The 18,235-nt window shown below is 45.2% G+C and overlaps 2 protein-coding genes across 1 annotated transcript; one reads left to right on the top strand and one right to left on the bottom strand.

The window, feature by feature from the left end:
* The window catches only part of LOC309614468 (uncharacterized protein), a 123,213-nt gene that overhangs the window by 74,510 nt on the left and 30,468 nt on the right, over positions 1-18,235 (bottom strand).
* Positions 9,330-12,574, top strand: LOC309614471 (speedy protein E4A-like). Its single transcript, XM_082362868.1, has 3 exons — positions 9,330-9,658; positions 11,187-11,355; positions 11,516-12,574. Exons 1-3 carry the CDS (start codon positions 9,510-9,512, stop codon positions 11,573-11,575), a joined length of 378 nt encoding a protein of 125 aa, XP_082218994.1. The 5' UTR covers positions 9,330-9,509; the 3' UTR covers positions 11,576-12,574.

Genomic DNA, 18,235 nt, shown 5'->3' with positions numbered 1-18,235 from the left:
CCCACCAAGTTTTGTGATGAGTATTACAGCTGTTGTATATTTACACCTATATACAATTTTATTCACATTTTCAAGAGAGATTTTTGGTTTTATCTATTACATAATACACATTTTATCTATTACATAATATTTCCATTCTACTTATAGCTAGGTGGGTATTTCCTCCCAATTCTTGTAAGCATAAATTTGTACATTGTTAGTTCTCATTACTGAATTGTGGGAATTCAGTCGTAAGTTTTTAACTTGTCTCAACAAGTTCGTATGTTATTTTAGATTATTAAAGAGTACCGTGCAATGCAGCTTTTGGGGAAATATAATAAAGATGAAAGTCTTCTCACAGTCATGATGTGTGTGGTCATTACCAGTGTGCTTCGCCTGTTTGCTGCCCGATGAGGTGTGGCTTAATGGCGTTGTGATTATCCAACCACATTTCTTAACTCTGAAAAATAATCCTGAATTATTTTTCATGGAGGAAAAACTGCAGAAGATGAGGCAGATCTTGCATCATTCAGGACTCCAATACTGAGAGACAAGTGTTGGGTAAAAGGAAACACGGCTTTACTGAGGAAGCCGGCAGCCCAGGGGGGAAGGTGGACTCGTCCCAAAGAACCTACTCTCCCCTCCTGAGGTTTTGCTTGAGGACTATATAGGGAAAAGAGAAAGGGGCTGCATGTTGAAGACAGGGTTACAGGGTGCGTGATCAGCTCACGGACATTCTTCTGATTGGTCGGTGGTGAGGTAGCGGGGACTCAACATCATCAGCCTTCTGCTTCCAACGGGTCTGGGGTCTGCGTGCTTGTGGGCAGCATGCAGTTAACTTCTTCCACCTGCTGGGGGTTTCAGTCTCTGCAAAACAGCTCCAAGGACGTGCCTCATACTATTACCCCATAGCCCTTGAGGAGCAACTAAAGGCCCTGGACTTCGTTTAACGGCTAAAGTATGATGATTTTGTCTTTGCTGTTTTTTCGACCGCGCCACGCAGCTTGTGGGATCTTAGTTCCCTGACCAGGGATCAAACACAGGCCTCTAGCAGTGGACGCGCACAGTCCTAACCCCTGAAATGCCAGGGAATTCCTGACAGTCCACTTTAAAGAGAAAAAACCAGACCAAAAGGAACACACTTTTAAGGAAGCTTAACTTTCTCAGAAACGCAGAAATTTTGTTGTGCATTTATTTTCTTTCTTTTTTTCTTTTAATACATTTATTTATTTATTTATTTATTTATTTATTTATTTATTTTTCTCTGCGTTGGGTCTTCGCTGTTGCACGTAGGCTCTCTCTAGTTGCGGTGAGCGGGGGCTTCTCTTCGTTGTGGTGCGTCGGCTGCTCAATGCGGTGGCTTCTCTTGTTGCGGAGCATGGGCTCTAGGCACGTGGGTTCCAGTAGTTGTGGCTCGCGGGCTCTAGAGGATTTTTTATTGTTTACTTTTTGCAAGTATTCATCAAATGCGTATTACCTGAATGAATGACAAATCATTTCTTCCAGCAATCCTCAAACTGCTTAAAACTATGACAATATTGAGCGTTTCAAATTTCATATGACCTCACTCTCTCCGTGTTCTAGTTTCTAAAAGCATGTGGGATCTTCCCGGACCAGGGCTCGAACCCGTGTGCCTTGCGCTGGCAGGCGGATTCTTAACCGCTGCACCACCAGGGAAGTCCCTGTGCATTTATTTTCAAGAAAATAAGGCGGCCGGATGAATTCACAACTAGGGGCAGAAAGCTCTTCCTGTGAGATACAGAATCTCTGCTGTTTAGGCAGATTTAGAGAACAACTTTTCCAACCACTTATTAAGGAGACCAATACTCCACGAAAAATTATATCATTTTTACAGAGAGAAAACCAAACTCCAGCTTTGCATCAATATAATATTTGATACTTAAGAGAACCATAAGCTCTTTTTTGAAAATCTCTGCAATAAACATCAAAACTGAGCCACCTTCGGCTGAGACCAATACAATTCCCTTTCCACCAATCTCCTACAACTTTCTAGATTCATTCAGGTGGTGTCCTTCACTATCCTCTTTCTGGTGCTGGAACAATCGGTCATTTTACTTTAGGACCAAACTATTTTTGTTCCTGTTAATAAACAAAACTACATCTCATCATCTTGCATACAAAGTTGTACCTCTCGGTTGCTGGAACCAAGCAGGACCCTGCAGGGCCCTTCCGTGTCCCCTGCCTCTTGCTTGTAAAACAGCTGCAGTCTCCCAGGCCTCCCCTGAGTCACAAAACAACAGGTTCAAGCAGTTCACGATTAGGACAACAGCAGTCACAGACTCTTTAGGTCCTCCCCAAGGACATAAGTAACAGTGTCAGAGACACATTCCTAACTTGTTTGGCAGATACTAAAACCGCTACAAGAGGAGAGAGCTAACTGTATGATGACCAGACTGGAGCTATGACGTAAGCTGCTCCATCTTGAGCAGACCTGAACCAATGGCTTACACAATTCCAGGAACTGGCCTCAAGGAAATGGGAACAAACCAACACTGGACTTGAAGATTAACTGTGCCGGAAACAATCAACATGACACTGACCACACCACTGCATGACCAATGTCAAGATGATGGTCAGAGCTGACTGTGCTACTCTGCATGTAGCCCCCACCTGCACAGCCCAGAGACTTCCCGTCTTTTCCCTGTAAACCCCTTTTCCCTCTAACTGGCAACTGGGAGATGCTGTGGGGGACACTAGTCCACCATCTTCCCACGTTGCCAGCTTCCTGAATAAAGCATCGTTCTTCTTCCACCAACCCTTGTCTCTGGAACATTGACTTCTGAGCGATGAGCAGCTGCACCTGAGTTCTGTTCCAGCCGATAACATTACTATTGCTCAAGCCTCATTCATATTATATTCATAACAACTTTGAACCAAAGTTACTTCCATTGCACAAAGAAAACTAGGAGTGAATAACTGACAACTGCCCATCACACACCAGCACTGTAGGCTAGCAGAGCTCATGAACACACGTAACACAACATTACGAAGCCACAAACATCCCTTACACAACTTCTCCAAGTGCCAGAGACAAACACATTCATTAACACACCCACAGATATAGCCTCTAGGTAACAAATAAAAATATGCAGCAAGAGCATAGAACTTGAGATTATGCTTAGTGATCAACGTTTCAGGTTTCTGTCTTGCTTACAAATGACCTCGGTATCCAATGATTATCCAGTCAGTAACACAATTTAGTATCAGTTCAAGGGTTTACGTAAACTAAAGATCTTGGAATGTATCGACAAGCTGACACAGTACAAAACATAGTTACTGTTGAAATAAAGTTTGTCAGAAGAATCATTAAATGTGGCTAAACACAAATTTACATTTTTCATAACCTTAAATATTAAGTAGAAGTAATGTTAGCTTATTTGATGGGTACACCTATATAAATTTAGGAAGAACACACCCAAGTAGAATTGTTTTCAATGTATGCCTAATACTGATAAATAAGATAGGAGTAACTTTGTATTAAACCAAAACTATTAAACTAGCTTCATTTGCCAAAGATTTACCTAAATTATGTAAACTTGAAGTCTTTAAATTTCTGAGTTGATTTTTTTGTTTGTTTGTGTTTTTGACTGCACCGAGAGGCTTGCTGGATCTTAGTTCCCTGACCAGGGACTGAACCCGGGCCCTGGCAGTGAAAGCACCGAGTCCTAACCACTGCACTGCCAGGGAATTCCCTGACTTGATTTCCGTAAGAATACTTTTCTAGCACATTTAAAGTATCAGAAGTTCAAATTCCTTTCTCTCTGAGAATTTTAGGGATACATAATTTTTATAAGCACATTTGTATCTTTGTAAGCCAATCAGGACAGAAACCCTTGAATTTAAGAGACTCTACAATCTACTTTAATAGATCCAGAAGCAGAAAAACATTACATACTCACACTGTCAGAGGTAAAGGCCTTTCTGAATTACAGACACACAGACATACAGAGAAATGGAACTTTTACCTTCAGTTCTAAAGTCTTAGACATCGGTCAGGAATAAACACTCACCAGTCTAGAGATTAAAGAGCCGTTCTCCTCCCATTGGGCAAGAGATTCTTAACTGATCTGATCTGAGCTTGTCAAAGTAGACAAATAGACGAACAGAAAAGACTAAGAAAAGACTATCAAACCAGATCCTCTGCCACCTCTCACCTAACTGAGATTAGCTCTGTAGAAACTTAATCGCTTTGGAGAGACCATCAAAAGTCTTCAAACGACAGAGCCAAACTCAGAATCACTGCTGCTACAAATAGGGAAGCACTTAGCTGTAATCTGAAAACAAAGCAGAAACACAAAAGTAATAGAAGGGGAAACTAAAGAAACGGAAAGTGAGCCAAGTTCAATGGCTGCTTGGGTGGGTTCACCCCTGGGAGAGGAGAAAAGATGTACCTGGGCTTCACCGGCTCAGGAAACACACCACTTGTTGCTGGGCTTTTACAGCTTTATTTACGTATAACTGATATACAAAATCCAGCCCAGGTTTAATTTGTATAACTTGATGAGTTTGGACATATGCACACACCTGTGATACCATCACCACCATCACGGTAATATACTCATCACTTCCAAAAGATTCCTTCTATCCCTTTGTGTCTCTGTATGTGTGTTAGGAATACTTAACACAGCACCAGGTACATGAAAAGGTGCTCAACGTCACTAATCATCCGGGAAATGCAAATCAAAATCATCATGAGATATTACCTCACATCTGCTGGAATGGCTACAATTTTTTCTTTCTTTTTAAACATAGAGTTGTCAAGGTTGTAGAGAAATCGTAACCCTTGCATATTGTAGGCAGGAATGTAACATCGTGCAGGCACTGTGGAAAACAGTATGGAGTTTTCTCAAAATCTTTTAAATAAAAATTCCATATGATCCAGCAATCCCACTTCTGGGTATACAGGCCCCGCTCAGAGACATTGCAGCTTCAGTTCCAGAACACTGCAATGAAGCGAATACCGCCATAACGCAAGTCACATGAATTTTTTGGTGTACCCGTGCATGAGAAACTTACGTTTACACTATTCTGTAGTCTGTTAAGTGTGCGATAGCCTTGTGTCTAAAAAAACAACGTACATACCTTTATTGAAATATACTTTAGGGAAGAGAAATATACATCAATGGAACAGGATAGGAAGCCCAGAGATAAACCCACGCACATATGGTCACCTTATCTTTGATGAAGGAGGCAAGAATATACAGTGGAGAAAAGACAGCCTCTTCAATAAGCGGGGCTAGGAAAACTGGACAGCTACCTGTCAAAGAATGAAATGAGAACACTACCTAACACCATAACACAAAAATAAACTCAAAATGGATTAAAGACCTAAATGTAAGGCCCGACACTAGAAAACTCTTAGAGGAAAACATAGGCAGAACACTCTATCACATAAATCACAGCAAGATCCTTTTTGACCCATCTCTTAGAAAAATGGAAATAAAAACAAAAATAAACAAATGGGACCTAAGGAAACTTAAAAGCTTTTGCACAGCAAAGGAAACCATAAACAAGACAAAAAAACAACCCTCAGAGTGGGAGAAAATATTTGTAAACGAAGCAACTGACAAAGGATTCACCTCCAAAATATACAAGCGGCTCACGCAGCTCAATATCAAAAAAACAAACAACTCAATCCAAAAATGGACACAAGACCTCGATGGACATTTCTCCAAAGAAGATATAAGATTGCCAACAAACACGTGAAAAGGATGCTCAACAACACTAATCATTAGAGAAATGCAAATCAAAACTACAATGAGGTATCACCTCACACCACTCAGAATGGCCATCCTCAAAAAATCTACACACAATAAATGCTGGAGAGGGTGTGGAGAAAAGGGAACCCTCCTCCTGCACTGTTGCTGGGAACGTACATTGATACAGCCACTATGGAGAACAGTATGGAGGTTCCTTAAAAAACTAAAAATAGAACTACCATACGACCCAGCAATCCCACTACTGGGCATATACCCTGAGAAAACCATAATTCAAAAAGAGTCATGTACCAAAATGTTCATTGCAGCTCTATTTACAATAGCCAGGACATGGAAGCAACCTAAGTGTCCATCATCGGATGAATGGATAAAGAAGATGTGGCACATATATACAATGGAATATTACTCAGCCATAAAAAGAAATGAAATGGAGGTATTTGTCGTGAGGTGGATGGAGTTAGAGTCTGTCGTACAGAGTGAAGTAAGTCAGAAAGAGAAAAGCAAATACAGTATGCTAACACATATATATGGAATCTAAGGGAAAAAAAAAAAGGTCATGAAGAACCTAGTGGCAAGACGGGAATAAAGACACAGACCTACTAGAGAATGGACTTGAGGATATGGGGAGGGGGAGGGGTGAGATGTGACAGGGTGAGAGAGTGGCATGGACATATATACACTACCAAATGTAAAATAGATAGCTAGTGGGAAGCAGCCGCATAGCACAGGGAGATCAGCTCGGTGCTTTGTGACCACCTAGAGGGGCGGGATAGGGAGGGTGGCAGGAAGGGAGATGCAAGAGGAAAGAGATATGGGAACATATGTATATGTATAACTGATTCACTTTGTTATAAAGCAGAAACTAACACACCATTGTAAAGCAATTATACTCCAATAAAGATGTTTAAAAAAAAAAAAAATTTTGGTAAGTAGACTAGAATTTCTTAATTGGAATCGAGGGGCAGGCTTTGGACAATCCATGGACTTTGTGAAATCCAAAGGTGCCCTTTTTTGTTGTTTTGTGTTTGTTTGTAGACCCCCTTTGAAGGGTGCGTGAGCACCTGTACTTCTCTCTGATTTTAGCTTCTCAAAATGGCTCTTGGACTCAAAGGTGCCTGAGGGTGGCGGACGTGTGCTCCCCCAGTACAGAATTCTGAACACAGTGTCAGTACACATTGAGCAGAAGCGCTCTGCCAAACTGCGTGTTTTAACGTAACTTTTCAATCCAGTCAGTCAGTGCACCTGGGATCTTTTTTTACATACCTATCTCACTCTTATAAGGCTTAACCGTTGCTGCTTCCCCTAAGTTTCCTTGTCCCTCTCCCCACTCTCCCACCAGGCCGTGGAAAAGGAATGCGAGCGAGGGGGAGAGTCCAGCAGGGAGAGGACAGCGCACCTGCTGGGAAGCGGTAAAGAGGGGTCCGGACACCTTGAGGGGGGTTTTGGAGGACGGGCAGAGGTTGGGTCAGTGGCAGGAGATACCATTTACCCCTGATCTCTGGGACAAGCGCACACATAGGTCTGACAGTTACTTGTGTTTTCATTCAAACTGGCTGCCAGGTTGGAATGACCCATGATGATGTCACAGGCTTCCGACCTTCCTGATTGGAAGGACCAGACTCCGTGGCGCTCGGCAGCAGAGGTGGACAATAGCATCTCGCCAGAGCTTTTCTCCACTGCCAGTTGCCCCGCAGCTCGGAGAAGGGACGACCACTTGTGTTTTGCCCAAGTCCAGAAGAAGAGTTGGGACAAAGCAGAGTCTAGGCGTCGAGGAAGGGAAGAGTTTGGGAGAAATCATGGCCAATCGTCAACCGAGTTCCCAGGTTGAGGACCAGGACTCCCAGCCCAGCTCCTCAGGGTACCCCCTGGAGGTGACTGTCAACGAAGAAAGCCCAGGACCGTCAGGTGAGGGAGCTGGCACGAGAAGGAACTTCAGAGGCTTGACCAGTAAGGAGGAGAGGGTACAGAGGTCGGGAAGGAGCACCTGCGTCAGGTGCCTATGAAAGAAGGGAGACATTCGGAAAGCCAGGGATTGAGGGAGGAGAGGACAGGAGCTGGGGACACGGAAAACCTGGGAAGCAAGAAAGAGGGTTAGGAGATGAGATCCAAGGATGAGAGAGGGGAAGAGAGGAAACAAGGGGAGGGTTCTTTTTCTTCTTTTTTCCTAGTGGGAGAAATTATCTACCATGAGAAAGAGTTTTCAGGACAGGAAGCCGGAAAAATGACAAAATGAGTCAGGGGAGGGATAGGTAGATATGGACAGAGAAAGATGGAAAGATGACTTGGGGCAAGGTCAGAGGTCTATACGACTGAAAAGGGTAGGGGTGTTTCGGGGGGGAGGCGGAGTCGGGGTGGGGTTGGGTGGTCACCAGTGGCTGAATTCCCAAGACGAGAACGTCCTATTGTAGTCTCTTGTCTTTTCTCAGCCCCCTGGGCCGGCTGCAGCTCCCCGCCTCAGCGCCCTGGCTCTAAGAGGAAGAGGTCAGTGGCGTTCAGAGAGGAGGAGGAGGAGGGCGAGCCGGCCACTGAGGCCCAGGACACCTGGGTCGTGGAGTCGCTGAGTGGGCTCAAGATGAAGCTCAAGCGACAGCGGGTGTCTTCAGTGCTGCCTGAGCACCACGAGGTCTTCACCAGGATGCTCGGTAAGGACCAGCACCACCCACCCACCGCCCAGCACCCTCCAATCCTATACTTGAAAAACAAACAAACAAAAACTTCCAATGACTACACTTTCCCAATGGAAAAGAATTCCCTGCTACTTGGTGCACTCTCCGTCCCTGGCGGACTGTCTACGGATAAAGGACACAGGGGACACATAAATGATACAGGATTAGGTTAGACTCACAAATGATACAAGACTGGGTTAGATTTAGAAATGATACAGGATTAGGTTCGCTTGGTTTCAACTGTACCCCTGAGACTCTAGCTCTTACTGGCCTTTTGAATCTTACTGGCGTGGGACGGCGGGAGGGGGTGGGGGGCAACACAAGCCACCTTCGCCCCCTGACGTGACTGTCAATTGAGAAATTGGCTGTGAGTAACTCCATGCCCTCTGCACTGGTACGTGAATGCATGATGAAGGGGCATCACTCCCTGTCACTCGGCCCCCCTAGAAGGGGAGTCACCCCTTTTCCTCCCACAGTGAATGGTCTTCCCTCCCCTCTTCCCATCAGCTTCACCCTGGGCCACATCTTGGCATTTCCCCAGGGGGGGGGCGTGGTTCTCCCTCTTGGCTCTGGAATGCTCCCACGACAGCCCTGTTCCCACTGGCAAACATCTGCCCTCTTTTCACAGAGGATCCCGTCATTAGGAAATTCCTCGCCTGGGACAAAACCCTGCAAGTATCTGACAAGGTAAGTCCCCCACTGAGATGGATTCCTGCTCCAGCGCCTGTCCTGGGTGGGCACGCGGGGTGCTTTCTACACCCACGTTTCCACTCCCCTCCCAACCTGATGCCTTGTCAACACTTCCCTCCAGGGGCCTCGAGGTCCCCTCTGGGATCTGAGCCCCAGGTGTGCCCCTTTGGTGGTTGCTGCCTAAGTCCCCTCTCCTCTCAGCTCCTGGGGACTCGCCTTGGCTCCGGTTCATCAAACACCGTCCAGTGCCAGCGGCCCTAAGTCCACGCCCTCAAACCCACAGCCTCCCATCCTTGGAGCGTCGCAAACTCTGACCTTCTGTCCTCTACCCTCCCCCAAATAATCAGGCTCACCCAACACGGGGGTCTCTTCTCCAAGTGGCACCACCCATTCCTCGTCCCCTGCTCCCTTATCCCACTGTTTTTCCTCTTCCACGATGTGGAAGATGTGCCTCTTTTCTGGCAAGCTTCTCCTACGTTTTTTTCCCTCTTTCCATCAGTATCTCCTGTCGATGGTGATAGCTTATTTCAGCCGGGCCGGGCTCTTCTCCTGGCAATTCCAGAGAATCCATTTCTTTATAGCTCTGTGAGTATCTTGCTCCGTCCCCTCCATCAATATTCAACACCCTGGGAGGGCGCAGGGAGAGACCTGGGGCTCTGACCTTTCATCTATTTTTTTAAACCCCTCTGTACCGTTTACTCTGGCTGTGAAAATGACAGGATTACGGTAGAGTGGTTTCTTTTTCAAACGAAGTTATGTTTTTTACACCATTCATTGTCAAAACAAACTGCCCTAATGTCAATTAAAACACTGAACGAAACAAAGCAAAACACGAAACCTTCCTAAGAGGAGAGGAAGAAAGAACTGACACCATCCTGCCCACAAGTAAATAGACTTGAGACGTTTCCGGTTCTGATTCTCCGGTCTCGGGTCTTCCCACATCAGCACCAAGTGTGATTATCTTCCGTTTCTGCGTTCCCACGACAAATGCCACAATCGGGGCCCTTATCACATAGCGCGGACCTGGTAGAAAATGCTCCCCACTGATGTTTCTTCCACGTCTCCCAAGCCAGTCGGCTCTATCTGCCTGAATGTCCTTCCAAAACCCAGGTCTGACCGCGTCACACAATGTCATTGGCTAATTACGTGCCAAATCAAGGCCAGAGTTCTGGGTTGGAATTCAACTCTCTCTGCAGTCTCCATCACACTGTCCTGATACTTTATTCCTTTGTGTCACTGTTCCTTCCACATACCCTGCCCTCTAAGTTTCTATTGTGCTTTTCTGTCCAGGGATCTTTCCCACACATTTACCTGAAGAAAATGACCCTATCCTTAAAGTGGGTTCAAACACCAAAACCTTCACGATGCCTGATCTCCCTAACTTCTGCATCCCGGAGGCACTTTAGTTAAAATCGTATTAGAATGTGATGCTTTGCATTACAGTCATTTCTTATCTCCCCCCTTCCCCTTCCCCAGTCCCATTAGACTAGACACAATGTGGAAGGCAGGTCTTGTCAAAATGTCAATGCATTCCCAAAACACTCAGCACAATTCTTTTCATTTTGCGAATGTCTGTTATTGTGAGTCTTCGAGGTAATCAGTATTGCATTTGGCTACGAGATAAAATGTTCATTCATTCATTCATTCATTCATTCATCTAATGAAACCTTATAAAGTACACCCTACACGCTGGGGAATATGAGGTGATGGGAGCAGAGATTCACAAAAGGCTGTTGAATTAATGCATCAAGATGAACCAAGCCCTAAATGTGTCCTTTGGTAGGAGAGGGATGAATGCAGAAATAGATCAGATCAGCTCCTGCCCTCAGGAACTGTACATACACCTACAACATAGGGAGAGAGGTGTGTGCGCATACAACAAGTTGAAGGGAACAGGGGGTTTGGATTTTGTCCCCGGCATCAAGGTGTGAGAGGCACCCTTGCGAAGGTCCTGCCTGGCCAGTGGCGCCTTGATAACTGGGCGGCCCTCGGGGACGCTGGGCAGGGCTGGGTGGGTCGTGTCAGGATGCTCAGCCCGCCTCTTTTCTGGGAAGCTGATCTCAAGGGGAGGCCCTTCCTGTGCTGATGACAGCCACCTGATGTCTTTCCCCAGCTATGTGGCCAACGACATGGAAGAGGACAACCAGGCCCCCAAACAGGCCATCTTTTCGTTCCTCTATGGAAAGAACCGCTCCCAGCGTCCCTTGTTCCACAAACTGCGTCTCCAGTTCATCCGTTCCATGGGCTGGAACGCTAGGGTCACTCGGGAAGAGTGCGAGCAGGTGGGTGGGCTGTGGCGGTCTGGGGGAGGGGCAGGGCCGGAGAGGAGGTGGGGATCATGGGGGATTCGGTCTGGGACTTGGGGACGGACGACAAAGAACCGGACGCGGGGCACGGGGAGGCAGCGTCATCCTCATTTCCAGGGGCTGTTTGTCGTTCCAGATCCAGGCTTTTGATCCAGAGCTCTGGGTGTGGGGAAGAGATCGCGCCCTCTTGCCCTAGAGGCCCCAGGACCACGCAGGCCTGAGGTCATCGGCCTGCGCAAAGGTAGGTCTGCGTCCGCAAAGGTGCGGGCGGAATGAACGCGTTGCTTACTGAGGAAATCGGAGGAATCCCACTGCTGGACCCACATCACCTCTCACGCTGTGAAGGGGGCCAGCCGGGCACACAGCCACACGCCGACTCAGCGCCCAGCCGCGGCCTCACAGCCACACACACACACCAGCACCGTGGGACCCGTGGGCGCCAGACCTCGGGGAAACCAGTCTGTCACAGACGCATGGGTCTCACTGAAGTCATTTCACCCAAAGCAATTGGGTCCAAATAACAGCTTTGATGAGATGGTGATTTTTTTCCATATACGGTGTTTCGAGTTTCTCTTTTTAATTCATTTTTGGCCTTACATCCCTCAGGGATATGGGTTCTAGGATTTACCTACCACAAAGTAAATGTCTACAAACAGGATATTAGATGGAACAGCCTACACGTTCAATAAGAAAAGACCAATTATGACTAGCTTTATTTTCATCCAAATTTACTTTCCAATTGCTTACGGCCAGATCACCTGTGACTCTTTATTTCCCCTGACTCACCGCTTCTGGACCAATGATTCCTCTTGTACAAGTCACCTTTTCCCCCCCAACTTTATGGTCAAGACGGTTTATCAGAACGAGTGAAGGTTAAGGAATGCCATCTTCAGCATGGCTTATTACAATGGACACATTAGAGTTCTAGATGTGGGCAGAGGACTGAGCAAACATTTGGTTGAAATCTTGCAAACTAGCTGCCTTAGTCCCTTCGACCTGCCCTAACAAGATACTACAGACTGCGTGGCTTATAAACAACAGACCACAGTCTCTTTTACGAGGGCAATAATCTCATTCATGAGGGCTCTACCCCATGACCTAATAACCTCCCAAAGACCCCCACCCTCCTAATACCAGCCCCTTAGCGGTTAAGATTTTAAGATTTCAACATAAGAATTTGGGGGGACACAAACATTCAGCCCGTAACACTAACCAAGTCTAGGACTGACTATTATTTAAACATTAGGATCCAGGGACTTCCCTGGTGGCTCAGGGGTTAAGAATCCGCCTGCCAAAGCAGGGCACACGGGTTCGAGCCCTCGTCCGGGAAGACCCCGCATGCCGCGGAGCAACTAAGCCCGTGCACCACAACTACTGAGCCTGCGCTCTAGAGCCCGCGAGCCACAACTACTGAGCCTGCGCTCTAGAGCCCGCGAGCCACAACTACTGAGCCTGCGCTCTAGAGCCCACGAGCCACAACTACTGAGCCTGCGCTCTAGAGCCCACGAGCCACAACTACTGAGCCTGTACTCTAGAGCCCGCAAGCCACAACTACTGAGCCTGTGCGCGCCTAGAGCCCGTGCTCCGCCACAAGAGAAGCGTCATGAGAAGCAACAGAGAGTGGTCCTCGCTCACCACAACTAGAGAAAGCCCATGCGCAGCAACAAAGACCCAATGCAGCCAAAAATAAAATAAAGAAAATAAGTCAATTAAAAATTAATAATAAACTAGACATTAGGATCCAGGATTAGCATTAGGGAACAGGCAGCAGGTCTCCTGGTCCACGATGCTGACCGGTCAGTGATGTCTGTAGTGTGGTTCCAAGTTCAGAATTTAAGTGGTGCCAAAGGACCAAGGTGAGTTAAGACTAAAGCAGCATTCTCCAAATGCCAGCTCCCTGAGCAGAATCACCTGGAGTCTTGGCTATAAAGCAGATGACTGGGCCTGGCCTTAGGTGTATTCAGTAGTTTTTGCAGTCAGGCTCACCAAACTCCAAGAATCGCACTTGAAAACAATGAATGGTTCAGGATTGGGGCTCCGAATGGAGAATTTCAGATAAAACTGCAATCATAAATGAGTCTCAATTCTGGTGAGAACTAAGAATGTGAAAACCTTTGTATCTGGACAGTTGCCACTTTGAAATCTGACGTCCTTGCTCCTTCTCTTACTTCCAGATCACAGAGCCCAGGAGAGATGAGGATGTTGCACAGGAGGTCAATCCACACGCTGACGACAGCCGTGAGGAAGGGAGGGAGAAGCCTCTTGTGCAGATGATCGGGAAGAACCCAGCGTCTTCCAGAATGAGCTCAAGAGAGTTTTCGTGTCACACTCCTGGGAGCGGGGCATGCTTCTAGGAGTCTGTGGCAGGACAATAAGAAATCAGGGTTCTGTCACGTTCCATCCCTTTGGAAGGCACCACCCCAATTTTCAGATCATTTCATTCAAATCTCCCCTGGGATGAACACTGGAGGTCCCATTTTTTACACACTTCTTTGCCCCAGTCTAGAAGCATTTGAAGGTGGCGTGTAGGGGGCTCAGAACAGGAGGGAATAACTTTAAAATATATAATTAGAGCCACACGGTCATGACTGATGACTTAACTTTCACTGGCTTATTTTGAAAATGTCACCTATAAAATTATTGTATTTTTATATTTTATATTTATAGATGTATTTTAAATAGTTTTGAAATAGTCTTCATTGTGAAACATCTTATTCCCACCAAGTTTTGTGATGAGTATTACAGCTGTTGTATATTTACACCTATATACAATTTTATTCACATTTTCAAGAGAGATTTTTGGTTTTATCTATTACATAATACACATTTTATCTATTACATAATATTTCCATTCTACTTATAGCTAGGTGGGTATTTCCTCCCAATTCTTGTAAGCATAAATTTGTACATTGTTAGTTCTCATTACTGAATTGTGGGAATTCAGTCGTAAGTTTTTAACTTGTCTCAACAAGTTCGTATGTTATTTTAGATTATTAAAGAGTACCGTGCAATGCAGCTTTTGGGGAAATATAATAAAGATGAAAGTCTTCTCACAGTCATGATGTGTGTGGTCATTACCAGTGTGCTTCGCCTGTTTGCTGCCCGATGAGGTGTGGCTTAATGGCGTTGTGATTATCCAACCACATTTCTTAACTCTGAAAAATAATCCTGAATTATTTTTCATGGAGGAAAAACTGCAGAAGATGAGGCAGATCTTGCATCATTCAGGACTCCAATACTGAGAGACAAGTGTTGGGTAAAAGGAAACACGGCTTTACTGAGGAAGCCGGCAGCCCAGGGGGGAAGGTGGACTCGTCCCAAAGAACCTACTCTCCCCTCCTGAGGTTTTGCTTGAGGACTATATAGGGAAAAGAGAAAGGGGCTGCATGTTGAAGACAGGGTTACAGGGTGCGTGATCAGCTCACGGACATTCTTCTGATTGGTCGGTGGTGAGGTAGCGGGGACTCAACATCATCAGCCTTCTGCTTCCAACGGGTCTGGGGTCTGCGTGCTTGTGGGCAGCATGCAGTTAACTTCTTCCACCTGCTGGGGGTTTCAGTCTCTGCAAAACAGCTCCAAGGACGTGCCTCATACTATTACCCCATAGCCCTTGAGGAGCAACTAAAGGCCCTGGACTTCGTTTAACGGCTAAAGTATGATGATTTTGTCTTTGCTGTTTTTTCGACCGCGCCACGCAGCTTGTGGGATCTTAGTTCCCTGACCAGGGATCAAACACAGGCCTCTAGCAGTGGACGCGCACAGTCCTAACCCCTGAAATGCCAGGGAATTCCTGACAGTCCACTTTAAAGAGAAAAAACCAGACCAAAAGGAACACACTTTTAAGGAAGCTTAACTTTCTCAGAAACGCAGAAATTTTGTTGTGCATTTATTTTCTTTCTTTTTTTCTTTTAATACATTTATTTATTTATTTATTTATTTATTTATTTTTCTCTGCGTTGGGTCTTCGCTGTTGCACGTGGGCTCTCTCTAGTTGCGGTGAGCGGGGGCTTCTCTTCGTTGTGGTGCGTCGGCTGCTCAATGCGGTGGCTTCTCTTGTTGCGGAGCATGGGCTCTAGGCACGTGGGTTCCAGTAGTTGTGGCTCGCGGGCTCTAGAGGATTTTTTATTGTTTACTTTTTGCAAGTATTCATCAAATGCGTATTACTTGAATGAATGACAAATCATTTCTTCCAGCAATCCTCAAACTGCTTAAAACTATGACAATATTTAGCGTTTCAAATTTCATATGACCTCACTCTCTCCGTGTTCTAGTTTCTAAAAGCATGTGGGATCTTCCCGGACCAGGGCTCGAACCCGTGTGCCTTGTGCTGGCAGGCGGATTCTTAACCGCTGCACCACCAGGGAAGTCCCTGTGCATTTATTTTCAAGAAAATAAGGCGGCCGGATGAATTCACAACTAGGGGCAGAAAGCTCTTCCTGTGAGATACAGAATCTCTGCTGTTTAGGCAGATTTAGAGAACAACTTTTCCAACCACTTATTAAGGAGACCAATACTCCACGAAAAATTATATCATTTTTACAGAGAGAAAACCAAACTCCAGCTTTGCATCAATATAATATTTGATACTTAAGAGAACCATAAGCTCTTTTTTGAAAATCTCTGCAATAAACATCAAAACTGAGCCACCTTCGGCTGAGACCAATACAATTCCCTTTCCACCAATCTCCTACAACTTTCTAGATTCATTCAGGTGGTGTCCTTCACTATCCTCTTTCTGGTGCTGGAACAATCGGTCATTTTACTTTAGGACCAAACTATTTTTGTTCCTGTTAATAAACAAAACTACATCTCATCATCTTGCATACAAAGTTGTACCTCTCGGTTGCTGGAACCAAGCAGGACCCTGCAGGGCCCTTCCGTGTCCCCTGCCTCTTGCTTGTAAAACAGCTGCAGTCTCCCAGGCCTCCCCTGAGTCACAAAACAACAGGTTCAAGCAGTTCACGATTAGGACAACAGCAGTCACAGACTCTTTAGGTCCTCCCCAAGGACATAAGTAACAGTGTCAGAGACACATTCCTAACTTGTTTGGCAGATACTAAAACCGCTACAAGAGGAGAGAGCTAACTGTATGATGACCAGACTGGAGCTATGACGTAAGCTGCTCCATCTTGAGCAGACCTGAACCAATGGCTTACACAATTCCAGGAACTGGCCTCAAGGAAATGGGAACAAACCAACACTGGACTTGAAGATTAACTGTGCCGGAAACAATCAACATGACACTGACCACACCACTGCATGACCAATGTCAAGATGATGGTCAGAGCTGACTGTGCTACTCTGCATGTAGCCCCCACCTGCACAGCCCAGAGACTTCCCGTCTTTTCCCTGTAAACCCCTTTTCCCTCTAACTGGCAACTGGGAGATGCTGTGGGGGACACTAGTCCACCATCTTCCCACGTTGCCAGCTTCCTGAATAAAGCATCGTTCTTCTTCCACCAACCCTTGTCTCTGGAACATTGACTTCTGAGCGATGAGCAGCTGCACCTGAGTTCTGTTCCAGCCGATAACATTACTATTGCTCAAGCCTCATTCATATTATATTCATAACAACTTTGAACCAAAGTTACTTCCATTGCACAAAGAAAACTAGGAGTGAATAACTGACAACTGCCCATCACACACCAGCACTGTAGGCTAGCAGAGCTCATGAACACACGTAACACAACATTACGAAGCCACAAACATCCCTTACACAACTTCTCCAAGTGCCAGAGACAAACACATTCATTAACACACCCACAGATATAGCCTCTAGGTAACAAATAAAAATATGCAGCAAGAGCATAGAACTTGAGATTATGCTTAGTGATCAACGTTTCAGGTTTCTGTCTTGCTTACAAATGACCTCGGTATCCAATGATTATCCAGTCAGTAACACAATTTAGTATCAGTTCAAGGGTTTACGTAAACTAAAGATCTTGGAATGTATCGACAAGCTGACACAGTACAAAACATAGTTACTGTTGAAATAAAGTTTGTCAGAAGAATCATTAAATGTGGCTAAACACAAATTTACATTTTTCATAACCTTAAATATTAAGTAGAAGTAATGTTAGCTTATTTGATGGGTACACCTATATAAATTTAGGAAGAACACACCCAAGTAGAATTGTTTTCAATGTATGCCTAATACTGATAAATAAGATAGGAGTAACTTTGTATTAAACCAAAACTATTAAACTAGCTTCATTTGCCAAAGATTTACCTAAATTATGTAAACTTGAAGTCTTTAAATTTCTGAGTTGATTTTTTTGTTTGTTTGTGTTTTTGACTGCACCGAGAGGCTTGCTGGATCTTAGTTCCCTGACCAGGGACTGAACCCGGGCCCTGGCAGTGAAAGCACCGAGTCCTAACCACTGCACTGCCAGGGAATTCCCTGACTTGATTTCCGTAAGAATACTTTTCTAGCACATTTAAAGTATCAGAAGTTCAAATTCCTTTCTCTCTGAGAATTTTAGGGATACATAATTTTTATAAGCACATTTGTATCTTTGTAAGCCAATCAGGACAGAAACCCTTGAATTTAAGAGACTCTACAATCTACTTTAATAGATCCAGAAGCAGAAAAACATTACATACTCACACTGTCAGAGGTAAAGGCCTTTCTGAATTACAGACACACAGACATACAGAGAAATGGAACTTTTACCTTCAGTTCTAAAGTCTTAGACATCGGTCAGGAATAAACACTCACCAGTCTAGAGATTAAAGAGCCGTTCTCCTCCCATTGGGCAAGAGATTCTTAACTGATCTGATCTGAGCTTGTCAAAGTAGACAAATAGACGAACAGAAAAGACTAAGAAAAGACTATCAAACCAGATCCTCTGCCACC

The sequence above is a fragment of the Balaenoptera borealis genome, assembly GCF_965194805.1.
Source record: "Balaenoptera borealis genome assembly, chromosome: 16".
In the NCBI taxonomy this organism is placed as follows: Eukaryota; Metazoa; Chordata; class Mammalia; order Artiodactyla; family Balaenopteridae; genus Balaenoptera; species Balaenoptera borealis.
The sequence above is the reverse complement of the archived record's forward strand: the minus strand, read 5'-3'. Positions and strand labels throughout refer to the sequence as shown.